At 36.8% G+C, this 24,104-nt stretch overlaps 1 protein-coding gene across 4 annotated transcripts in view; it reads right to left on the bottom strand.

Moving 5' to 3' along the window:
- LOC134527127 (uncharacterized) overlaps positions 1–24,104 on the bottom strand; it is a 131,136-nt gene that overhangs the window by 4,160 nt on the left and 102,872 nt on the right. For 3 of the 4 annotated variants that reach the window (XM_063359513.1, XM_063359512.1, XM_063359515.1), the window contains 2 exons: positions 15,332–15,534; positions 13,049–13,227 (listed from right to left, as the gene is read on the bottom strand). In XM_063359513.1, the coding sequence (XP_063215583.1) occupies positions 13,049–13,227; positions 15,332–15,534 (382 nt within the window). Of the gene's footprint in view, positions 1–858; positions 961–13,048; positions 13,228–15,331; positions 15,535–24,104 lie in introns of those variants that run through there. The other variant, XM_063359516.1, reaches the window with a different exon arrangement.

The following is a 24,104-nucleotide window of genomic DNA, read 5'->3' as shown; positions in this document are numbered from 1 at the left end:
GATACAAGACGTTAAATCTTTCCTGAAAAGTGAAGCGGAAAACTTCAACATTATGTACATGAGGATAAAGCTTAATTTAGAAGGGGGGAAAAAGTTGTACTATAATATCTTCGAAAAATTTGGATTCGCTAAGAAAAGTATGAAAACACTTAAGACTTGAAAAAAAATTCTCAGAACCATAGCCTACGAGGGTTGTCTGAAAAGCTTTCGACCTCAACATGAAGATGGCAGCACTCAACGAAAATTGGAAAATGTGTTGAGTCATGTTTTGGAATATACTGTCTGAAATTTCAGCCATTTTGGACAATATGTTGTTTTTTTTAACAATTGTTTGCGTGAGTCTCTGCATAATAGTTGTTTACGAACGTGATGGCCTCCTCATTCAACAAAAATGTCTGTCCTCTGAGTGCAACTTTTAGCCTAGGGCAGGGGTCGGCAACCTTTTGAGTCGGAAGAGCCAAAAATTACAATTTACAAAATTTCAAAGTTTTTAAAGAGCCACAAAAAATTTTCTTGCCAACAATAAATAGTACTTGCATAATAAAGTTTTTTGATAAAAAAAACTAATCTTTTTATTCATAAGAAAAATTTATTCATATATAAGTAGTGTTTTTTCACAACAAATTAGATCATATATATGGTCTTATTAGATAATTACTTATTATATTAGTAAAAAATTAAAACAATTAAACACTTACTAACAGCACAGCCCGTAAGTACTAGTAAAACGAAAACCTCGGGCGGATGACGAATTGATAATTTAACTGCTTGATGACATTGTTTAGTAAAATATAACAAGCGTGGGGAAAAAACCAGGTTTACTACTGGTTTGTAATAAAAAAGTATTTTCTGTATAAATGACCTGGTGATGCAGTATTTCTGGTACGGAACTAAAGAGCCGCAGCTTCACATCCAAAGAGCCGCATGTGGCTCGCGAGCCGCAGGTTGCCGACCCCTGGCCTAGGGAAACAAAAAATGTCAATTGGTCAAGCAGTTAAAACCGCAGTTTGTAGATTGACACCATGGCAACCGCTGAGGAGTGAGTTGGTGCATTGTTCTGGTGAAACAAATTTTTTTGTTTCTGCAAATGTGACATTTTTCTACAATTTCTGCCGTCAGCTTGTCAATTAATGATGCGTATTTATGTTATTCTTTTTCCAAAATAATTTACTAAGAAAGTTCCACGACAAGCCTAGAAAACAGTATCTCTGTTTTTTCTCCGGCCAAAGGAACAGTCTTTGCATGTTTTTGGAGCTGATTCTCCCTTCGCGGTTTTTGGTGTCGCAGACGTTCATCGTCACCCGAGCTGGTGTGGCCATGTTTGAATTGAGCAGCCCGAAATATCCCCGTGGTAGCTAAATTATGGCGCAGAGTCGCCGTGTACACCGTCCAACTCGTCTTCAATTAGCATAGGCGTATTGCCTTTCAAAGACAAATATTTAATGACACTTCGGTACGCATTTTTTTTTTCATTTTCAAAAAATATGCGCATTGACTCACGAAAACGATGGTTAAAAAACAACTGCTCATCCAAAATGGCTGAAATTTAGACAGTATATTCCAAAACATGACTAAACACATTCCCCAATTTTCGTTGACGAGTGCTGCCATCTTCATGTTGAGATCGGAAACTTTTCAGACAACCCTCGTATGAACAAAATTTAGATTGAAATTTCAACACTGAAAATGCGTACCTACTCACGTTGATTTTAAATATTAATAATAAAAAACAAAAAACCAAAGACAAAAAAGTTATTGAATGTTAATTTTAAATATTATTAAAAAACCAAAGACATAAAAAAATTGGTTGTCTGTAAAGTCGGTTTACGGACGATAGTTTAACAGGACGTCATAACAAAACATTTATGAAATGATTGCATACTTTTATGAATAAAATGGAATCATTTTTATTTTAATAATAAAAGAATAAATACTTGAAATTATACAACTAGTAATCAGATATTTAAAACGCAAGAATAATTAACCTTTACTGCCGAATTTGTTGTTGTAATAAGCAATGAATACCACATTAACTTTTCGTTTAAATGTAATTATGAACACGTTTTCATATAAATAAACTGTAATCAAATATCTAACATAACCTATAATTACTGCACTCGCCGACAAATGCTACTTTTTTTAATAATAAAAATTGGTTGTCTGTAAAGTTGGTTTACGGACGATAGTTTAACGTGACGTCATAACAAAACATTAACGAAATGATTGCATACTTTTATGAATAAAATTGAATAATTTTTATTGAATTATCACTATTGTGTATGGATACAAAGGAGTGAAATAAATATACAATTTAACTGATAAATTTAATTTTATTTGCACTCCTTAATTCAAATGTTTATTACTTTAACGAACAGATTATTTTAACTATAACGTTTATACATGTTTGCTATTTAACTTCTTCCAATCTGTGTTATTCTGTTAAGGATAGGACAAGTAGGAAACTAATGGGAGTGTTTCAAGTTTAATGTGCCTCGAAAAAGTCAAATCGATGGTTGTTCCAATCGAGTGGAAGAGAGATAGATGCGGCGCAACCGTACAATGATCGTAACGGGACACAGCGTAACGGAAAAATGTGCGAAACGGGACACTTTTTCGTGCGTGCAGCCGGCGTTCATCGATTTATTAGACGTTGTCAAGTCAAAATTTGATTTATACACGCCAAAGTAGGTTTGACTTAAAAGTGAGATAAGTCAAAGTCCCCCCCCCCCCCCCCCTTCCCTTTTACCAAATTTCTTTATTTCATGATGTTTGGTGAGATGATGATTTAGCTGTCGGGAATTGTTACTGGACGTGTGTTTGTCATTGAGATTATGTTTATATGTTTGCTGGAATTGTCGCTGTCCGGAATTGACAGTGTCCGGAATTGTCCCGACACCATCGAATTCTGTGGTATTTGACATTATGTTTTTGACATATTAATTTATTTTGACGTGATAACGTCTAATAAATCGATTAACGCCGGCTGCACGCACGAAAAAGTGTCCCGTAACGCACATTGTCCCACTAAGATGTGTCCCGTTACGCTCATTGTACGCTTGCGCCGCATCTATCTCTTCCACTCGATTGGAAAAACCATCGATTTGACTTTTCAATCATGTTTTCGTCGTTTGAATTATTAATATTATGTAATTTAACGATCGTCCACCGATTTTCTGCACAATCGGTACGGTTATTTAAAAGTAATGTTGAATTTTCAAATACGTTTTTGTACGAACAATGGTGTTTTACAGTTACACATAATAATTCAAATTACACCCGGGATCTTTTGCACAATGTTTTAAAAAAATATTGTAACACATTATAAATAAGTTTGGTGTATTTGGGATGCGCATTTGTTAAAAAATCGTATTACAAAAACAAAATAATATTATTCACTACCGTGCTGTCATCTATGGTGACGGACACGAATCGAACGAATCGAGCTATCTATCCGCTTCCGCGGCAACCAGGCACTCGTTAATACATATTTTCCTTTGTATATCGCCAGGGGCGTTATTATTAATTAATTATAAATAAAATTTCGTGCCCAGGGCCACAATTGCATATCATTTTGAGCACTGGAAGACATAAAAAAATAAAATATTCTCGACGAATTTTAATCTCGGCCCCAGCGCACCACGAGCGTCTGGGTTGGAGATTAAAGCCGAAATTCTTTCTTAAACTTACTAATAATTATTTTATTAACTGCAAGAGCATTTTTATTAAATTCTATGTTTAATTTCACGACGAACAAACTTCGTCGTTAAATGTGTAATTGCGAAAAAAGCGTAAAACATTCTCGACGATCTTGAAGTTAAATAGCAAACATTATAAAAGTTATAGTTAAAATAATCTCTTCGTTAACGTAATAAAAATATTTGAATTAATGAGTGCAAATAAAAGTAAATTTATCAATTAAATTGTTGATTTCATTTCATTCCTTCTTTGTATCCATACAAAATAGTGATAATTCAATAAAAATTATTAAATTTTATTCATAAAAGTATGCAATCATGTCATCAATGTTTTGTTATGACGTTGTCACGTTAAACTATCGTCCGTAAACCGACTTTACAGACAAACCTGTTTTTTTTGTTGGTTTTACCTTTATATGCAATTAAATATGAATTGCATATTTTATTGTCAATATATCTTCACACGATCAACTGTATGTAGCTTTGTTACAATCAATAGTTGCAAGTCGAGTGAAAGTGTATATTGAATCAATCAACTGCAAGGAAAATTATTGAATCACCAGAGACAATTAATGCGATATTTAGTGTTTCAAGTGGTTCTTCATTAAAAACCATTTTGTGTAATTTATATCTTATATATATATAAGAAATAATTTTCATTTGCAATGTATTAAAATATATTAAATAAAAGTGTTTGGTGTAATCATTTAATTAAATGAGTGAATTACAACTAACTAAAATTACATAAGGAATTAAATATTAAATTAAAATTTAATGAAATGATTTTTTGGAGTGTTTCTATATTCCATGTACCACATATTGAGTGTATTATTCATCCACAAAACATATTGAAATAACGTTTTAAATTATAAATTAAGTAGGTATACTCACATACATTGTGCAAATGTGTAAGGTTCAGTGTCGAATTGAATATCTTAGATGATCTTCTATAAATTTCAATTATATACATGTGCATTCCATGACAATCTATCTAATCTGCAACTTTTTTTTTTTCACTGCTTATTTGTGTCGATGATTCTATAAAATTTACGGAGTGTTAAACGGCTCATAAAAACATGTACATTTTTTTAAGAACTTATAACATTCATAAAATTCAAAAATGTTACTTATATTTATGTTTTGTGTGTTTATTACAGAACAATGCCACGTCTTCATGAACGAGGAGGAAATATTGGTCGACGTCGGTTAAATAGAACGGCAGATGATCAATTGACAGACAATCCAAATTTAAAAGACCAGGTTGCATAACATGTGCAAATGAAAGTCAATATAAAACTACGAAAGCCTTCGAGCTAATAAATTGAGACAAAGACAGGACGCTCACAGAGCAAATGAACGACAGCGCCTGCAAGTATTGACACGTGCATCACTTCTCCGCCTTGCGTTTGATTATGAGTCGGACATCGACTATTCGCCACATTCACAAATTGTCACCAGCGCTATAGACAATGAATTCTAGAACTGCTATGCATTTAAATACAAAGGTGAATCGGCCGGTTTCTGTTGCTCGTCTGGAAAAGTTGTACTGCCAACATTGAATTCGCCGCCAGAACCAATGGAAACCCTATTGGCTGAAGCCGAACCGCAATAAAAATTGTTTATAAACGTTTAAGATTTAGGGCCAAGTTTATCATCAAATTGTTTTTTTTTTTTTTAATCTCAATGCCTCATGCCGATCCAGAATTCTTGCAAATATACTTCATGGGCGATGAGGAGCGACACATAAACACACGATGCCAATACAACCACATCGAGCAGATGGAGGAGCAAGAAATTGTGGTGACTTTGGAACGTTTTGGTGAAATCACAATCAGTTGGTCCCGTTTTTAAATACCGTTTCAAACAGACTACAAAACTACAACTACATGATTGTCATTAAAGCAGAGAAAGTACCATCTGGAGAGCACGCGGCTCGTACAATGCACCAAACATTGATGAAGTTGCAGTTGTTAAGGTTGGCGACGCATATGAATGTCGAGATATACGGTCCAACGCAGATATAACAGGGTGCTGACAATTCAAGACAGTCATCGTTTTTACAACACTTTGCAATATCCATTGATATTTTGGGAAGGAGAAGATGGATATAATTTCAACATCAAACAAATAAATCCAGTGACAAGTACAATCTAAAAATTATTTATTTTATTTCTGTACTATTGTTTTCTTTTAGTCTTATTTATATTTTTACTTTGCAGGTGCAGAACCCGACCAGAAAGTGAGTGCGATGAACTTCTACACATATCGGTTAGTGAATAGTGCCAATCAAGACAACATTCTGCGATGCCACCAGCTGTTTCATCAAATACATTGTTGATATGTATGTGAAAATAGAAAGTGAACGATTACGGTTCATCAAGTATAATCAAGCGAAGCTGCGTTCTGAGATCATTCATTTGCATAATGCTATTGTCGGAAACGTAGATGAAACAATTAATATCAACGACATCGGTACCTCATATATTCTTTCATCATTATTTATTGGTAGTCCACGTCATATGCAAGCATACATTCAAGACGCCATGACTTTCGTGCTTGCGTACGGCTGATCATATTTGTTCATTACATTTACGTGCAATCCAAACTGGAATGAAATTAAAATTTCATTATTGCCAGGTAAAAAAGCAATGCATCGCCATAATATCACTGTACGTATCTTCAAACAAAAATTAACATCGTTTATGAATTTTATTACACATCACTCTGTATTCAGCGAAACACGTTGCAAGCTGTATTCTGTTGAACGGAAAAAACGAAGTTTGCCACATGCACATATTTTGATTTGGTTTGTCGACAAATTACAGCCAGAAAAAAAATTCATAAAATTATTTCAGCAGAAATTCCGTATCGGAATATCAATCAAAAGTTGTTTAACATTGTTACCGCTAACATGATACATGGCCCAAACGGTGCTCTCAACATGACGGCACCGTGCATGGACAATGGAAAATGTACGAAACGTTTCCCAAAAGAGTGTATAAACGATACTATCACTAATATCGATAGTTATCCATTGTATCGTAACAGAGATACAGACAATGGTGGCCAATCATAGCTATTGCGCATGTCAAACGGTGGAACGTTTGACATTGACAATCGCGGGGTGGTTCCGTATTCGACATTGCTGTGTGAAACCTACAAAGCACACAAAAATGTTGAGTTCTGCAATTCTATGAATTCCATCAAAAAATTTGCAGATACGTTCATAAGGGCAGCGATATGGCTGTATTTGCTGTACAAAATTTATTATAACGACGAAGTAACACGTAATCAAATGGGTTGGTACATTAGTAGCAATGAAGCAGTTTGGCGCATTTTGAGTTTTTCATACACTAAAGAGACCCTACTGTTATACATTTGGCCGTGCACCTTGCAAATGTACAGCGTGTATAACGAGGCGTTAATAAAGATTGATTATATTTGCATTCTCGTTTCGAATATGTCACTCATTCATTTCGGTATGCCATCGCCTAACCGCCCAGCAACATAAATCAGTAACAGTGATGTTCAGCGCGAACAACAGTTCGATGCGGCCTCTTTGACTACTTTCATTGCAAATAATGAGTGACTGCTCTCTGCTGAAACAAAAGAATATATACGATCGAATTAACTGGTCGACTGCAGCACAACAAGGCTGATTCTATTTTTGGACTAATACTTGCGCGCAAGAGATCACAAAATCATATTGCGTTGGCAATTGCTTCATCAGGCATTGCAGCGACTTTGCTTGATGGCGGATGGACTGCACATTCAGCATTCAAGTTGCCACTGAACGTTCACACAAATGCAGATGCAATGTGCAACATAAAGAATCATTCTGGCATGGCTAAAGTTTTGTAAAAATGCAAAATGATTATATGAGATGAATGCACTATGGCCCACAAGCATTCACTTGAAGCTCTCGATAGAACGATGAAGATTTCAACGATAATACCAGACTTTTCGGTGGCGCTCTACTGCTGCTGTGCGGTGATTTTAGGCAGACATTGCCGGTCATTCCACGCGCTACATATGCGGAGAAAATTAACGCATGTTTGAAACAATACTATCTATGGCGAAATGTCATTACATTACGCCTTAAAACAAATATGCGTATTCAACTGCAAAACTATCCATTGGCGCTGTCATTCTCAAACAATTGCTCAATTTTGGCAATGGGAAAATTATTTTGCATGAAAATTGGCAGATAATATTTTCAACCTGATAGCCACGAAAGGTGCTTTGATTGAAAGCATTTTCCCATATTTGCGCGCTAATTACGTTAATCATGCGTGGCTACGTGAACGAGCTATTTTGGCCGCAAAATTATCGATGTTGACGCTATTAATTTCAAAATACAACAATCATGGCCTGGCAAAGAGATGTCGTTCAAATCGATCGACACTATTGTCGATCCTAACGAAGCAGTCACTATCCTGTTGAATTCTTGAATTCACTTGATTTAACGTGAGTGCTACCACATAACTTGCGATTAAAACTTGGTTCACCAATCATTTTGCTTCAAAATCTAAATGCACCTATGCTATGCAATGGCACGCGATTGGTAAAAAAAAATCATGGGCAATGCTCTTAAAGCTGCCATTTTGAACAGCAAATTTCAAGGTGAAGTTGTTCTCCTGCTACGGATCCCAATGATCCCTTCAGACTCGCCCAATTTACGCCTACAATTTACAAATCGCTTGGCATTTGCAATAACTATTAATAAGTCACAAGATCAAACATTGTCAATATGCGGGTTGGGCTAGAAAATCCGTGCTTCTCACGTGGCCAATTATATGTCGCGTGTTCTCGCGTTGGCAAACCATTAAGTTTGTTCATTTATACACCTTAGGGATTGACGAAAAATATTGTTCATCAACTTGCATTAAAATAAAAACAAAACAAATTTGATCTTTTTTAGTATTAAGAATCAACATTTATTTTTTATATTTTTTTACATTAATAAAAATATGACTATCATGGAATTGATTTAGGTTTTTTCTTTGTTTGCTATTATTTCATCAAATTGAAATTGTCCAAATTTGTATCATAAGTTATTGGTAAGGCGTCACATTCCTCTGCTACTCGCAGTACATCTTTGGTGTACATATGGTTCAATCTATCAACAGTGTAGAAATACTTATCACCAATCTCACGAAAAGTACGTTTGGCAGAACAACGTCTGTCGGGTCCGCTAGAAATATAAAATAATGTTGAATCAGCTCAGTAAGGTTATGGTTTGTTTGTGGAAAGTTTTTACAGACTGATTTCAGTCGTTTGAGCAAAAATAATCTTCAAACATATTGTTACGATTTACCGCGGGTTCGTAAAGGATAGCCCAATTAAATATTTTATTACAGTACACAGTTTTATTGATGGCCACTATGTATGTATCTTACAAATTAATCTTCTAAAATGGCAAATAATCAATTGCACTTTAAAATAATGTTACTTCCTCAGTCACTCGTTTCTTACAATCTATACACCTCGTTGGGCCGCACCTCTGGCGCAACTCTCGCCGCAGCACCCCTCGTGGATCTCCGCCGCGGGACTCCGTCGCCGCACTCCGCCGCCGCCGTCACTTCCCTTCGCCGAGAGCCCACTCAACGCCTCGCTCGGAACTTCACTCGGAACTCTGCCACGCCCGCGAAACTATAACCCGGAACTGAACTCTTCGCCCTGGAACCTTCGTCCAGGGACTTCGCCGCTCTATCATCCGGAAACTCTGCCGCGGGAAAGCTCCCGACTTCACTGAACTCACTCCCTGCCCAGGAACCTACGTCCAAGGACTTCGCCTCTTTGCCGCACCCGCGGCACTTTCGCCCCGGAAACTCCGCCGCGGGAAAGTTCCCGCCTGAACTCTCTCTCTCTGAACTCAGACTCTCTCGGCCGGCGTCCCGGGCACATATATATAGGCCCAGTCACCTTCCAGAACTCCCGAGCGCGGCTGGGGCCAGTCGCGTCATTCCGCGCCGACACGACGGCAGAAATCTCTCGAAACACGTGCCGGCGGCTCGCGTAACTCCGCAGCTGTCAGGTTTCAGTTACGTGTCAAAGGCAGGACGCCGCGCGGGTAGTGGAGGGAAGGAGGGGGGAAACGGCGACCCAGGTGCGCACGGCACATCTCATGTTACGGCGGCATGTGATGCAGCCCAGCTAGCTCTGCACCCGCGCGTGACGCGGCCTTGCTCACGTTCGTAACAATATACTTAGTGTTAGTGTTATAATATGTGTTTTAAAATGTTTCTGGTTAATATTTTAATAATGTCATAGAATTATAACTTATATAGTGTACCGAAACTTAACAGTATAAGGTATCTGTTTTATGAAATTTAACAAGATGTATAGTATTTTAATAAAATTCCTTGTCGAATTTTTAGTCAAAATATAAGATCTTATGGACTGCAACTTTTAGTTTTAAAAATAACTTAAGATGGTGTCACGTTCGTGCTGATTTAGGGAACCAACAAAATGTTAAATATCTTTGCCGTCATGTTTGTTCCAACACAATTTTCCTGGCTAGTAAATTATTGGTACTTTTAAATTTTTATTATATCTTGGTATGACTATTACATTCACAAAATGATTTACAGGATATATTTACTACGATAACGTTTACTGTGGCACACCAATACGCTTAGTACATCCCCCGATATTCAAAAAATATGCACGGGTGCATGTTACCATACATGGGTCCGCCATCTTGACGACTTCGACTCGTGGCTGTAGCAGTTCCATCATGCTTGCGCATTGGACTTTAAACCTGACAAATTTCCGCTGTGTAATGCGCGCTCATTTCATTGCAATTCTGGTGCATACTAAAAATTCACCTTAAACGATCCTAAAGAAATTTGACCACAAAAACGCAGGCGATGATAATTCCGATCTAGGGCAAAATGTCATATGTTCACCGTTGAGGCATTTACATGCGACGCGTTCCGTACTCCTGTTGTTTGGCTACCCCTGAGAAATCAATAGTACAATTTTGTTAAACATATTTATAGGTAGGTTTTTAAAAAATAGAAAAATTTCGACTATTTTCCCTAAAATGAATAGTTTTCGTAAATTAATCACGCTCGGCAATTTTTAAAAGAATTCTACGTTAAATTTCGTGTCCGAGTTTCGTATTATAAGTTTATTTTCAACATGAGAACACATAAATTTTCTCGTTACCGAGGTTAGACGTTTAAACATAACTGGCGAGTACTGAAAGCCTCATATTTAAAAAAATAATAAACACTACAGAAAATAAAAAGCGAGTCCTTCAGTTCTCGCCAGTGATATGTAAGCATATAAAATTGTTAACGAGCAAACTCATGTGTTCTCATGTTCTTCATGTTGCCATTAAACTTATAATACTAACTTCGTACGCGTAATTTAACGTATAATTCTTTAAAATAGTGTTGAGGCTGATAAATAAAATAGTCGCTATTTAAATACAAAAATTTCTGTATGTGAATCACACACCTACTTTCTGCGCCCGCTGCTAGAATTCACTGCCTGAATCGTAAACGTTGCTTGCTACCATCAAACGCAGATAACAGTTAGCACCAAGAAACAACAGGAAAATTTAAACTATTAGTAACTCATCCGATAAAACCCCGGCTTTAAACTTGATTTTCGACAAGGAATTTTTTTTTTAATACTGCCCATTTTGTCAAACTTCACTAAATATTTGATTAATAATATAAAGTTTCCGCAAACGCTAGACGTTATACTTCTATGGCATTACTAAAATGTTAACCTGAAATATTTTAAAACACACATTAAACACTAATACATGTAAATATATTTGTTTTTCCTTAAACAACTGAAATAAATCTGTAAAAAATTCTTAAAAACAAACAAACTTATTGAGCTGCTTTATCATTAATATTTTATTACGATATTTAAAAAAAAAAGAAGTAAACAATCAAGTTACGATATTCGAACTACGCCCCTTGAGGTTACCAAGGGCGTGCTCTACTGCTGTGCTACTAAGCCTCGTGGGAATTTAGGAGAACATGTATTATAATCATTGTAATGCCAGTTTTCTTAACTATTTTGAAATTTTTGATTACTTTTTATTATGACTATTTTTGCTAACGAAATATATTCGAAGGTAGTTTCAATATCATAAAAATTTATTTGGTACACCAATACTTTTAGTATGTCCTCTAATGTTTATGAAAGTGACTATATACGAGTTAATGTTGCTACACGCGGGTCTGCCATCTTTATGACACATTTTCGTTCATCGACTTCCGTTCCATTTTCACGAAATTACTCCTACCAAATGTTGTTGACCGAGAGCTAAGATGTTTATACATCAATAAAAATGACAAAATATGCGGCTGAGACGTAAGTGAAAGATTTTAGAAGCAAAAAATATTTTTTTGTTGGTTTCTGATTGTATAAATGAGTGGAATTTTATTTTCTACAGGAACAGTAGGTACATACTTGGTCGTTTCCAAATATTCTGAAAAATGTATATACACTGCAGATATTATCAGTATGCGTTAGTTAATTTAAAAAAACTAAAACTGAAATCACATATCATATTGACAAATTCGTAATGTATGCTATCAGAACGAAACAAAAAAGCACTTTTGCATGTCTCCATGTGGTTATTACCATAATTTTTACACAACTATATATATTTTTATATTTTATGCTTAATGAGGTTGTCTCTATTGCTAGGAGACAAAAATTGTATGGTCTCCATTGCTAAGAGACCAAAACAAAATGAAACAAAAAAGGAAACACAACATATTTCAGTTGAGGACAAGAATCGCTGACTCACTGTTCTTATGTGTTTTACCACAAGTCTGCGTTTGTTTCTGGTTTCATTTGCTGCTACGTCATTTGAATAAAACAAACTGATAAGATCTTACACATTGATTCTAAAATTTGGAGTAGTATTAGTGATAATATGAGAGAAAATTTTCTCGATTTCAGGTGTAGCTTTTTCCTTAGTGAAAAAGAAGAAAAATAATTTCCTTTATTTTATTTTTCTATGATTTTCTATTATTACTATGTTTCTATTTCTTGATATTGTTTTCTCAGTTCGTACTACTTTAAAGATTAGATTACTTAAGCTAAATTATTTAATTTTTTGCACGTATTTGGTTTTATATATTTGTAGTGGTTTCTTATTATAACGATTTCTTGTTTGGTTTTCATTACTATCCAGTTTTTAGTCACTAAATTATAATAACCTGTTTCCTAAAATAAATGCACCGTTTCCATTAAGTTTTCAAAAATAACTAGGTATATGCTACGCGAACAAGAAACAAAATCTGGTAAAGAAAATATTAATACTACTATTATTTTGAACTGAATGCAGACAAGTGTGAGAAATGGATATTGCTCACCATGCCCAGAGGATTCTGGAACGTGACGGTCTCGTTACATGGTCCAATCGGCTCGTGCAAACCAACTGAGACTTCCTCCTCCGGGTTGCCAAACATGGCAAGACACAGAAACAATGCGTAGTGGAGGAAAAGTGGCACCAGTATAATCAGTCTTCCATCTAGATCACGGGACACGCGACCTGTAATAATAAAGTCCATCTATCAGTTTCTAATTGTCGAAATAATGTTCTGCAACGTAAGAATTTTCCTGATGTATTCATATAGGTATTTTATTGCACTACCGCGCCTAACACAAAGAATAAGATTATTATAATTATTTTTATTTATATATGAAGAGATTTCGGGGGTTCCGCGGGAAAAATGTCAGGATAAACGCACCGGGAATCAAACCCAGGTCTTTTGTATAGCGAAAGAAGTGTCTTATCACCGTCCATTTTGCTTCATGTGATGAGGTGTAGCTTTGTTAATAATCGAACTTCAGTTTGAAACCCTAAAAAATTTCAAAGTGTTGTTTTAGTTAATAAATCACAGTAGCTCTCCAGGTTCCATCTCACACACCAGGCTAATTTTTGTGGTTTTAACGTAACCTTAAAGGCTATTCATAAAATTTGAACTAGATGTTTTTCTGCCACAAATATTTTCCAAAAACATTCACTTGGTTTAGTATCATGGGTGTAAGAAGTAGCTCAAGTGATGATAGTTACGAAAACTTGAGCGCCACAACGTTCTACAACCACGTCGAACTAGGTGTCAGAAGAAAAATTAACTTTATTCGATTAAAGATAATCCAGACGCCTTGTGTTCCATCTTGAACACTTACTTCTATTATTCACAATACAAATGTAGTTCAGCTACAACTTTAAGGACGTTTAATAGCCTTGGAACATTAGACCGTAAGTCGTGTGTGTGTGTGTGTATATATATATGTATATATAACCTTGATTATCCGTGACGCAATAACGGGCATTCGGTTAAACAAGTTCTCAATTTAAAATTAAACATGTATTGCCCGTGTATTAATTACTTAAAATTTTGCTTTTTGTATACCTAAACTAAATACATTTTAATTTGATTATCCGTGATTTTCGCTTATCCATGCCAACCTCCCCCCCCCCCTTCCAATTATACCAGTTAATAAATGTTTTAATATATATATATATATTGGCCTATATATATGTTTCAACTTATTTTGTCGCGATGAACCTGCAGCCGATGTTTGCCGGTAGAATTCAGACTCACTGTGTATAATAAAGGCTTAGATGACCTTGTGGGAGGCAAGTGAACTTACCATTCAATCATAGTGTCCTGCTACCACGACTCTTCAGTGTTGCCAAGTACTCAGAGCCACAGCTACAAGGTAATAGCTACACACACGTACCTGGTACCAAAGCGCTACCTCCCACGAAGCATGGGGACAGGCGTGACCTTCCCAACCGGGAGACGCCAAGTCTGACGCCACAGTTAGACCGAACCAAGACCCAGTCGGTCACTCTGATGCAGGTACACCTACCGGTCTAAGTCCCTGCACTCAGACAGTACCTGGTTTGGTCTGAGAGCTATCATCGCCCCTCTACTCTACCGGATAGTAGCAACGAGGAAAGTTCGCCGTCTTCGCTTTAGCCCTTCGCAGAGAGTGACGCATCCCTAAGTGCCAATTACGTCCTATGGATGGGCCATGAACCTCTTCTAAAGAAACTCACTAAAAACTTGAAAGTACTAACGTATGGCTCAATTTATGAACACTAAATATGCAAAATGAAGGAGTAGCCTGATCGTTAATCACGTATTAGGACATAATCGTACCCAGTGGTATTGTATTGATCTACCTTAAAAAGTGGCATTATTTATTTTTAAGAATTTCAGGTTTTGAAAAAGCAGAAAGTCTAAATATGCCTTTTCAAAGCGTAAATGTTTAAACAATTTTCCAGGGGAGGAGACCCGGACACCCTGTATTACATTTCACTCCCCCAGAAACAGTTCTACCAAACGAATACAAGTTAATCCCTTGAACCTTATATTGATCCTGTGCTACATGATGCCTGCTGTTTTAGTACATTGAAATATCCTGGAAAAACTAAATTATTATCACATTACAAACCTGTAATGTGAGATCTTGTGTAAATTTTTCTTTAATATTCAATTTACTATCATAATTCACAAGTATTTGTTTATCCAGGATCATTAAACGTACTTAATCGAAACAGCACGCGTCAAGTAGCACAGGATACAACCCCCGGGCACGCCCGTGCTGAGTCCAGCGCGGGCTCAGGCAAGCAGCCTCACCTGCCGGCCTGGAGCCGGCCGCGGGCTCGCGGTCCGCGCTCCACACGGCCGCGAGGAACGCGACCAGCAGCAGGAACATGGCCACCTCCGAGTGCACTGCGCATGCGTCGTGCAGCGGGTGGTAGGCCAGCACGAACAGCAGCACTCCGCCGGGGAAACCCAGCAGCCCCGCCAGCGCCGCGCACGCCAGCTCTCGGCCGGCGCTGCAACCACGCCACACCGCGCTGCATGCTCTCCATCCCGTGTGGCTGTCCTTCACATCTGCTCATTCATCATGTTGGCTCTCTTGCATTTCATGTTTAGCCTCGAATATGTTCTACATACTTTTACTAAATAATATCAGTACCTAGTATGTAAAAGAGGCTCCGGGCGCAGGGTTCAGGGCGTGGAGCCTGGAGCCGACCACCATATTGGATTTGTGACGTCACAGCGGTCATCTTGGATGACCTTTTACATTTACCTTGACCTTTGACCTTCAAATTTGCCAAAATTTTCCCAAATTCGCCCAAAATTCGCCAAAATCCACCCAATTTTCAGTTTTTTTGGAAAATAATTCCGCTAAAAAATAAAAAAAATTGATAATTCAAAAATTAGGATTTCGAAAAACCTGAAAAGTCTTTTTGCATTAGAAAGAACACGTATTCCATATTGAGGCTTAAGCATCCATGTCTACAGCCTCCCATAAACCTCTGACATCGTCATGGATTATGAAGTCACCGTTGCAATTTCCGTTACGGCCACCATCTTGAAAATCTTTATTTAATATCTGATTGTTTGGAAAAAAATTGAAAAATTTATAAAAAAATCATTCATTTAATTTTAATAAAATATTACTTAAAAACCACTATTGCACATATCGTTACGGCCGCCATATTGGATTCTAGATCGTTGCACTTTTCGTTACAGTCACCATCTTGGAAAACCGTAATTTTTATGCTAGATATTGGAAAAAATTTCCAAAATTATATAAACAAAATTATTAAAAAATATAATAAAATACTATTTTAAAAATGCACTTAGGCCTTGAAGACCTCAGTTCGAACCCGGTAAGAGCAAAAATAAAAAATGTCGATAGATCCTCTCTCCACCGAAGCCACCTACAGACTAACCTCCCACCACCAATACCAAGGTATATATCATAAGCTAGTATAACATCATATCCGCCATATTGTTTTCATCTGCTAGAGACCGTCTTGTTTACATATACTATAGTGCACTATCATCATATTAGATAAAATTTTACCCGCTAGAATGCAGTAATCATTTATTATTACTGAGATACCCGCCATTTTGACTTTTGGGCGACATCTTGAAATCGTGTAATTATTTAGCTAGAAATTCGGGAAGAATTCCAAAATTCACCAAAAAAAATTTCAATAAATTTACAGATTGGTTCGATCTGTTCTAGTCCTCGGTTCGATTCCTGGGCGATTCAAAAAAATCTTCATTTTATGTAAAAATAATAAATTCAATCAATCATGTTCAAAGTCATAAAATAAGCTTAGTTTCCTTTTCAACCAACATGATATAAGTCGCTATGTCCGCCATCTTGGAAATTCGTAATTATTTAGCTACAAATTCTGAAAAAATTCCAAACTTCACCAAAAAAAATTGCAATCAATTTACAGATTGGTTCGATCAGTTCCAGTCCTCGGTTCAATCCCTGGGCGATGAAAAAAAAATCTTACTTTATGTTTAAAAAAAAAATTCAATAAATCATGTTACATAATTCTTAAAGAGGATTAAAATCATCTACTACCTGCCTCCAATATGTATTTATGTCCATCATTTTGTAAAAATATAAGTATGTAGCTAGGAATTCAGGAAAAAGTTCTAAATTCGTCAAAAAAATCACTTCATAATACAATGATTTAATTAATGGATTACCATCCTTGGTTCGATCCTTGGTCAATGCAAAAAATATAAGTTCACTTAAAAGTATACTACTTTAATTAAAAACACTACAAGTTCTTTTACAAACATAATTATATAACATAATTTCTATTCTACTACAGATACATTTGCAAAAGTTAACAATTCAATAAACATTTAGTTCTGCATCGGCGTGAAATGACTAATTATCAGCTCCAATCGGTTTATACTATACAGAGAACAGCCAGAACCTTTACTGACATAGTCCTCCTCTTCTGGACAGAGTTTCTGGACACTGCGTTCAAAAGATGGCTTCAAATCGTCAGAACTGAAAATTACTACAGCCGATGTCATGAATGCACACATCTTCACTTTGTCACCGAACGGATATGGTTTGCCATATACACAGTCCAGCCACAAGTAATATTTTAAAGGACTGTTTGTTGCTACATCATCAGTAAGCTGATTGATTACGTTCTGCCTGATATCGTTAAGAAAATTACAAATGTCGTTTGACTCACTAAACGTATTTATATAATAGTAGTCTTTCAATGTTCCACGAAATGCAGACTGCGCTAAGTAGAAGCCATTTTCATTCACCTGTAATGCACCTAACATGGTCTTGGGTTTAGTTTCATGTCCAGATGTCATAGCAATCGGTTGCTGCACATCCGTTTATTTGCTTGTATTCTCACGAGTCTCCAATCTAAACCTTTGAGTCTAAATTTGAGCACGTAGTTCCACGGTAGGCACATGGCCTTCACATTTACAGTTTTTTCGCATGTCGACGCAAATTATCAATTCGAGTAAACCATTCATGACACTCATCACAACGAAACTTCATGCGAAAAGGATTCTTCGTTAATTTACTCCTCTAATGTCTCCATACATCATGTGCAAATGCAAACGTCATATCGCAGTGGCCACAAGGAATTCTTGTTGATGAAGACGAACCCGAACCAGATGCCGATGTTACTGAGAAAATCTTGTCACAGTAACGATCCCGATGTTCGTTAGTTGTTTTCGATTCGACAGTCATTGAAGTCTCCATCGAGGGCGAAACAACGTTCATCGAGGTTTCCTGTGCAGCCAGCACTGAAGTCGTAAGCTCTCTTCCGCTGGTGGTACCACGACTGTTGAAGTCTCCTCTAGTGTTCGTCGTCGTTGCCAACGGGATCTGCTCCATCATCGAAGTCGCTAAAGTCAGGGTTCTCGTAGTCGATGGTACAACATCCATCGAGTTCGCCGTTAAAGACGGTAAATATGCCACCGAGTTCACAAGAACAGGTAATTACACGTATTATGCACCAGATGAAAAAAAAAAAAACTAGATTATCCTTACACCATAGACGACAGTAACAAACTGAAAGCCCCGCCGTCAGATGACTCCCTTATATACATGAAACCAACGGAATAATATGCTAGACAAATCAAGAACCATTTACTATAATACACGAGTCAAAACAATGTTTAAAATAGAAGCACATATGATCGAAAAAAATTCGATGCTGTGTGATATGTTCTCGTCTCATGAATTCAATCTCCCCAATATACGCTAGGCTCCAAGAGGTCCAAAAGCTCCAAATGCTACAACAGCTCCAAATGATCATAAGCTCTTAAACTCCAACAGCTCCAAATGCTCAAACCGCTCCAAAACTCCAACAGCTCCAAAGCCCCCACACCTCCAAATGCTCCAATGCTTAAATGCTCCAACAGCTCCAACAGCTCCAAATCGTCAATAACTCCAAAGCTCCAAAGCTCCACAGCTTCAAAATTCCATCAGATCCAAATGCTCCAACAGTCTTTAGGCTCCATCAGTCATCGGCTCCATCTGTACTTGGTTCCAACTGTCTTTTTGGCTCCCAAAAGTCTTAGGCCTAGTGCTATTTGACTACAAGACTAGGAGGCTACAAATATACGAGACTACAGGACTGCTTGTCTACATGAGTATTTGACTACGAAGCTAAAAGTCTACAAGACTCTAATTGATGCATTGTCTTCGGCTGAATTTATTATTTGGCTCCAACTGCTCCAGCAACAAGGCTACTTGGTTACATAGCTACAAGTTTACGAGGCTACAAGGCATCATGTCTACACGACTTCGAGCCATGAGGTTACGAGACTACGTGACTACGAGTCTACAAGTTTAAGAGACTGCGAGGCTACAGGATTACGAAGCTTCCAGAACACAAGGTTACATGATTGCGAAGCATCCAGGACACAAGGCTACATGGCTATGAGAATACTTGGCTCTAACTGTCTTGGACTCCATTCAGCTGCGAGAGTTAATTTATCTCATTTAAAGCAACTTGTAAGTAGTTCTGCTTTTCAACAACATTTGACACCACATGTTGCTTGCAGGTAAATTTTATTTATTTATTTATTTTATGCGGGATGCTCACTAACGATCGGAAAAGAAGGAAGACTTCGCTAGACAACAAGGAGAAGGAAGTTCACCTTGCATGTTAGTGTTTCTCAGATGTTTCAGGGCATATTATTTGACTGGGTATTGGTTGTTTCATTTTAATTCCAAATGATAAAAATATTGTAAGACACAACACAAGGCTACGAGACTTAGAAGATACATGGCTCCATCTGGCTACAAAAGCTCCATTCAACAGCGAGAGTTAATTTACCTCATTCAAAAGAACATTTTACAAGTAGTCCCGATTATTGACATGAAATGTCCTCACGTGTTGTGTAGAGTCAAAATTGATTCAGTTTGTTTCGTGGGATGCAGGATGCTCACTAACGATCGCAAAATAAGGAAGGCTTCGCTTGACACCAAGGACAAGGAAGTTTGTCCTTCCTGATAGTGTTTCTCATCCGTCTTATCACATATTATTGGGCCGACAAATGGTTTTTTTTAATCCACCTGATAAAATATCTAAGTGCTGATTTAGTAGCAAAATTCACAATTTAATTGAAACTCAGGATAAAATGGCATGACTCATTAAGTAAAAAAAATCCATCATACAGAGATCGATTTTTCACAAATAATCAGGAGCACTCGGAGAAAACCATCAGATATCTAGAAGTAAGTTACATATAAACAGTACATGTTTTAGTCTTCAAACACAATAATATTTGCTGACATTTAACATAAGTAGATCAAAAAATTAACAAAAACCACAGATTTAACAGACTGAACCAAATTAGTTTAACAATATTGATTTATTGCAGATTAACACCACCTTTAATTAAACAAAATTTATTAGATAATATTTCCAAGAAAGATTATATAAATGATAGCACCAGGAATATGTAATCATATTAAACTTCAAATTAAATTATAATTACAATTTTTCAACATTTTGCTGGACAAGTGTTAAAGGCTAAAATCTGAAACATATAATTCATCCGGTAAATACAATATGTTAGGTAGTGAATAATCTTTAAGCTTTATCTTGAAAAATTGTTTATACTTGTTGCACTCAGTGCTTTAAGATTATCTGGTAAACTGCCGAATAACATGATTTCTAAAAATTTAACACCTTTCTGGTATATTACTATTCGTTTGGACATGTACGAAATTTTTTTTTTGTGGTATTATGATTGTGAACGTCAATATCCTTATCAGTGATGTGAATTTTGTATAACAAAGTTAATGATCGCATATATGTAGATAAGTATGTAAGTATTTGGAATTTTTTTTATAATTGTCGTCATGATTCTTGGTACTTAGCACCTGCAATCATTCGTATTGCTTCTTTATGAAGGCGGAAGATCTGTTATTGATATGAATAAAATGCCAAGAAAACTATTCCAAATGACATTATTGAGAGGAGATATGCAAAATATTAGTATAGGATAGGGCATTCGGGCACAGGGTGCAGGGTCCGGTGCCGGGTGCCGAACCAACATCTCTGAATGTGACGTCAAGGCGGACATCTTAAACACAATAATTCCTCAAAATTCCTCAAAAATGACTTAAAATGACTCAAAAATTACCGTTTTGAAGAAAAATTTCTCGTTTTATTCTACAAAAATTCAAAAATTAGCATTTCGAAAAACCTCAAAATACTTTAGCCTTAGAAAAAAAATCCTAAAAACGGCTTAAGCATCCATGTCTAAAGCCTCCGATAAGCCATTTCTAGGAATAAGGATACCATTACCGCCATCTTGGATTATGACGTCAACGTTGCAATTACCGTTACGGCCGCCATCATGAAAATTCGTAATTTTTATGTTAGAAAATGGAGATAAATTTTAAAAATCATTAAAAAATTAATTAATCGAATTGAATAATAAAAATTTAATAAAATACTACGTAAAAACCACTCTTGCACTTATCGTTACGATCGCAATCTTGGATTATATATATGTTGCATGTTTCGTTATGCCCATCAACTTGGTTGAGTACGATGTCACACATAACACTTTACGTTAGGACCTTCATATTGGATCCTATTAATGTTGCTTGTTTCATTATGAACCGCCATCTTGAAAATCTTTATTTATTATCCATTTTTAATTTTAAAAGTTCAAAATTCATAAAATAATTAACTTATTAGAATACTGATTGATTAGATCGATTCCCGTCCTTAGTTCGAAACTGATAAGAGAAAATTATAAAAAAAAAAACAGATCCTTCCTCCATGGAAGCCGACGGCAGACTGACCTCACTCCACCAATAACATAATATATATCAACTGGTATTGCGTCATGTCCGCCATCTTGTCTTCGTCCGCTGGAGACCACCATCTTGTTTTCGTCTGCTAGAGTGTGCCACCCACATGTTAGTGTGATTTTCTGTTCACCATACCATTGAACTCGACTGTTGGCATTGAACTTTGACCTAGACCTTGAAATTTGACCTTGATCTTGAACTTTGACCTTGACCTTGAACTTTGATTTGACCTTGAAATTTGACCTTGAATTTTGACCTTGAATTAGTAATTTCACCTTGACTTTGAAATTTGACATTGACATTGAAATTTGACCTTGACCTCGAAATTTGACTTTGACCGTGACGACCATCATGGATCCGACATTTTATGTTCAGTACATGCTACCAGGAGCTACCACCTGCTAGAGGACATTGCCACTATCTTGTTTTCGTCTGCTCGAAGACACCATCTTGTGTGTGTACTCGTCTTATAGAGTGAATTACCATCATGCTACTTTTATTCTAACCCGCTAGAGTACCAGTAATCATTTATTATTACTGAGGTGCCTGCCATCCGAATATTTTAGCACCATTTTGAAATCATGTAATTATTTAGCTAGAAATTCGGGAAAAAATCCAAAATTCATTAAATAAATTTGCAATCAATATACCGATTGATTCGATTGGTTCGTCTCCTTGGTTCAATTCCTGGTTGATGCAGAAAATTGTAATTTTATATAAAAAATAATAATTTCATTAAATCATGTTCAAAATCCTAAAAGAGACTTAAAATCAACTACTTCCATCATCCTGTAAGCCATTACGACTGCCATCATGGATAATTGTATTTATTTACTTATAAATTCGGGAAAAATTCCAAAATTCACCGAAAAAATAACTCATTATTTACATATTGAATCGATGGATTCCTGTCGTCGGTTTTGCTTCTTGACCAGTGACAAGTGTAACTAAATATTAAATAATATTTTTATGTTGGTTTCCATTACCTTTCGCGGAGTTTATCAATCATTTACTCTACGAAAAACAATTCAAGACAATATACGACCATGTTCGACTAATAAAATACAATGCCGATAAGCCTAACATGAAAGTCTAGTTTTTGATACTTAGAATAACCTTTAAACCGTTCATATACAAAGCCATCAATACATATAGACCAATAGTCTAAGCCCCCTAGGCGAACATAACGACCTAATAAAAAAAATAATTTTTTTTATCCTCCAGAATTTTACTATAGTTACGTTGATGGAACTGATAGGATGTGATTACACTGTTACAACAAGTTAACAATATTTTACCCTTTTGAAAAGCCTCTGGGATATGATCCGTCCTAAATGTTTATTACATAGTTTTCTCCCACCTTATTGTCCGACGCGTCAGTTTAGTTGTCCTGCGAAGCGTTGCGGAACGTTGCGGCCGTTGCAGCTGATGGCGACGTCATCCTCTTGGTCTCCCCACTCTGACCACCACCATGGATGGACGGCGTCAGCGCAGGCAAATCGGCAGCAACTCGTTCTGCTACAATATTCATAGCCGGGTCACTGAAGAGCCGATCACCCCTTTGCAGGATTCCTTGTCGACCGGTTACGTTTCTGCTGCCCGAGGGACCCTCGATTGCTGTCCCCTCCAAGTCTCTTAGCCCTTCACTGCGTGCTCGCCGAGACTTCCATCACGTCACGTAACGTCCACCGCCTGTCCACTCCATCTCTCCTCTGCTACCTTAACAGTCCTCGCCGCTCACCAACGCTAGTGGTGCTACCATCACCTTGCGCATGCGCGACTACCAACCACAGTGTCACTTGAGCCCACCTGACGTCACAGCGGCGCGGCCGTTTAAAACGGAATAACCCGTTTTAAGTCTTCAGACCGCGAAGCCGGCTCATAAACAATATCAGACGTATAGACCAGTTATTTCCGAAACATCACGACGTTCTTCATCGTCAGCTAATTATATTCAATGAAACCAACATAACATGTTTTTACGCTTACAAGAGGACCAAGAATCCCATCAAAAAGGCAGCACATTTTGGAAGCACCATCAACAAAAAGGAAGCACCATCAATAAAAAGGAAGCACATTTTGGAACCACAATCAAAAAGGCAGCACATTTTGGGAGCACCATCAACCAAAAGGCAGCACTTTTGGAAGCACAATAAAAAATCAGTACATTTGGAAGCACCATCAACAAAAAGGAAGCACATTTTGGAAGCACCATCATCAAAAAAGCAGCACATTTTGGAAGTACAATCAAAAAGACATCACATTTTTGAA

This window comes from Bacillus rossius, chromosome 1 (assembly GCF_032445375.1).
Source record: "Bacillus rossius redtenbacheri isolate Brsri chromosome 1, Brsri_v3, whole genome shotgun sequence".
In the NCBI taxonomy this organism is placed as follows: Eukaryota; Metazoa; Arthropoda; class Insecta; order Phasmatodea; family Bacillidae; genus Bacillus; species Bacillus rossius.
This window is presented reverse-complemented; position numbering and strand designations above follow the sequence as displayed.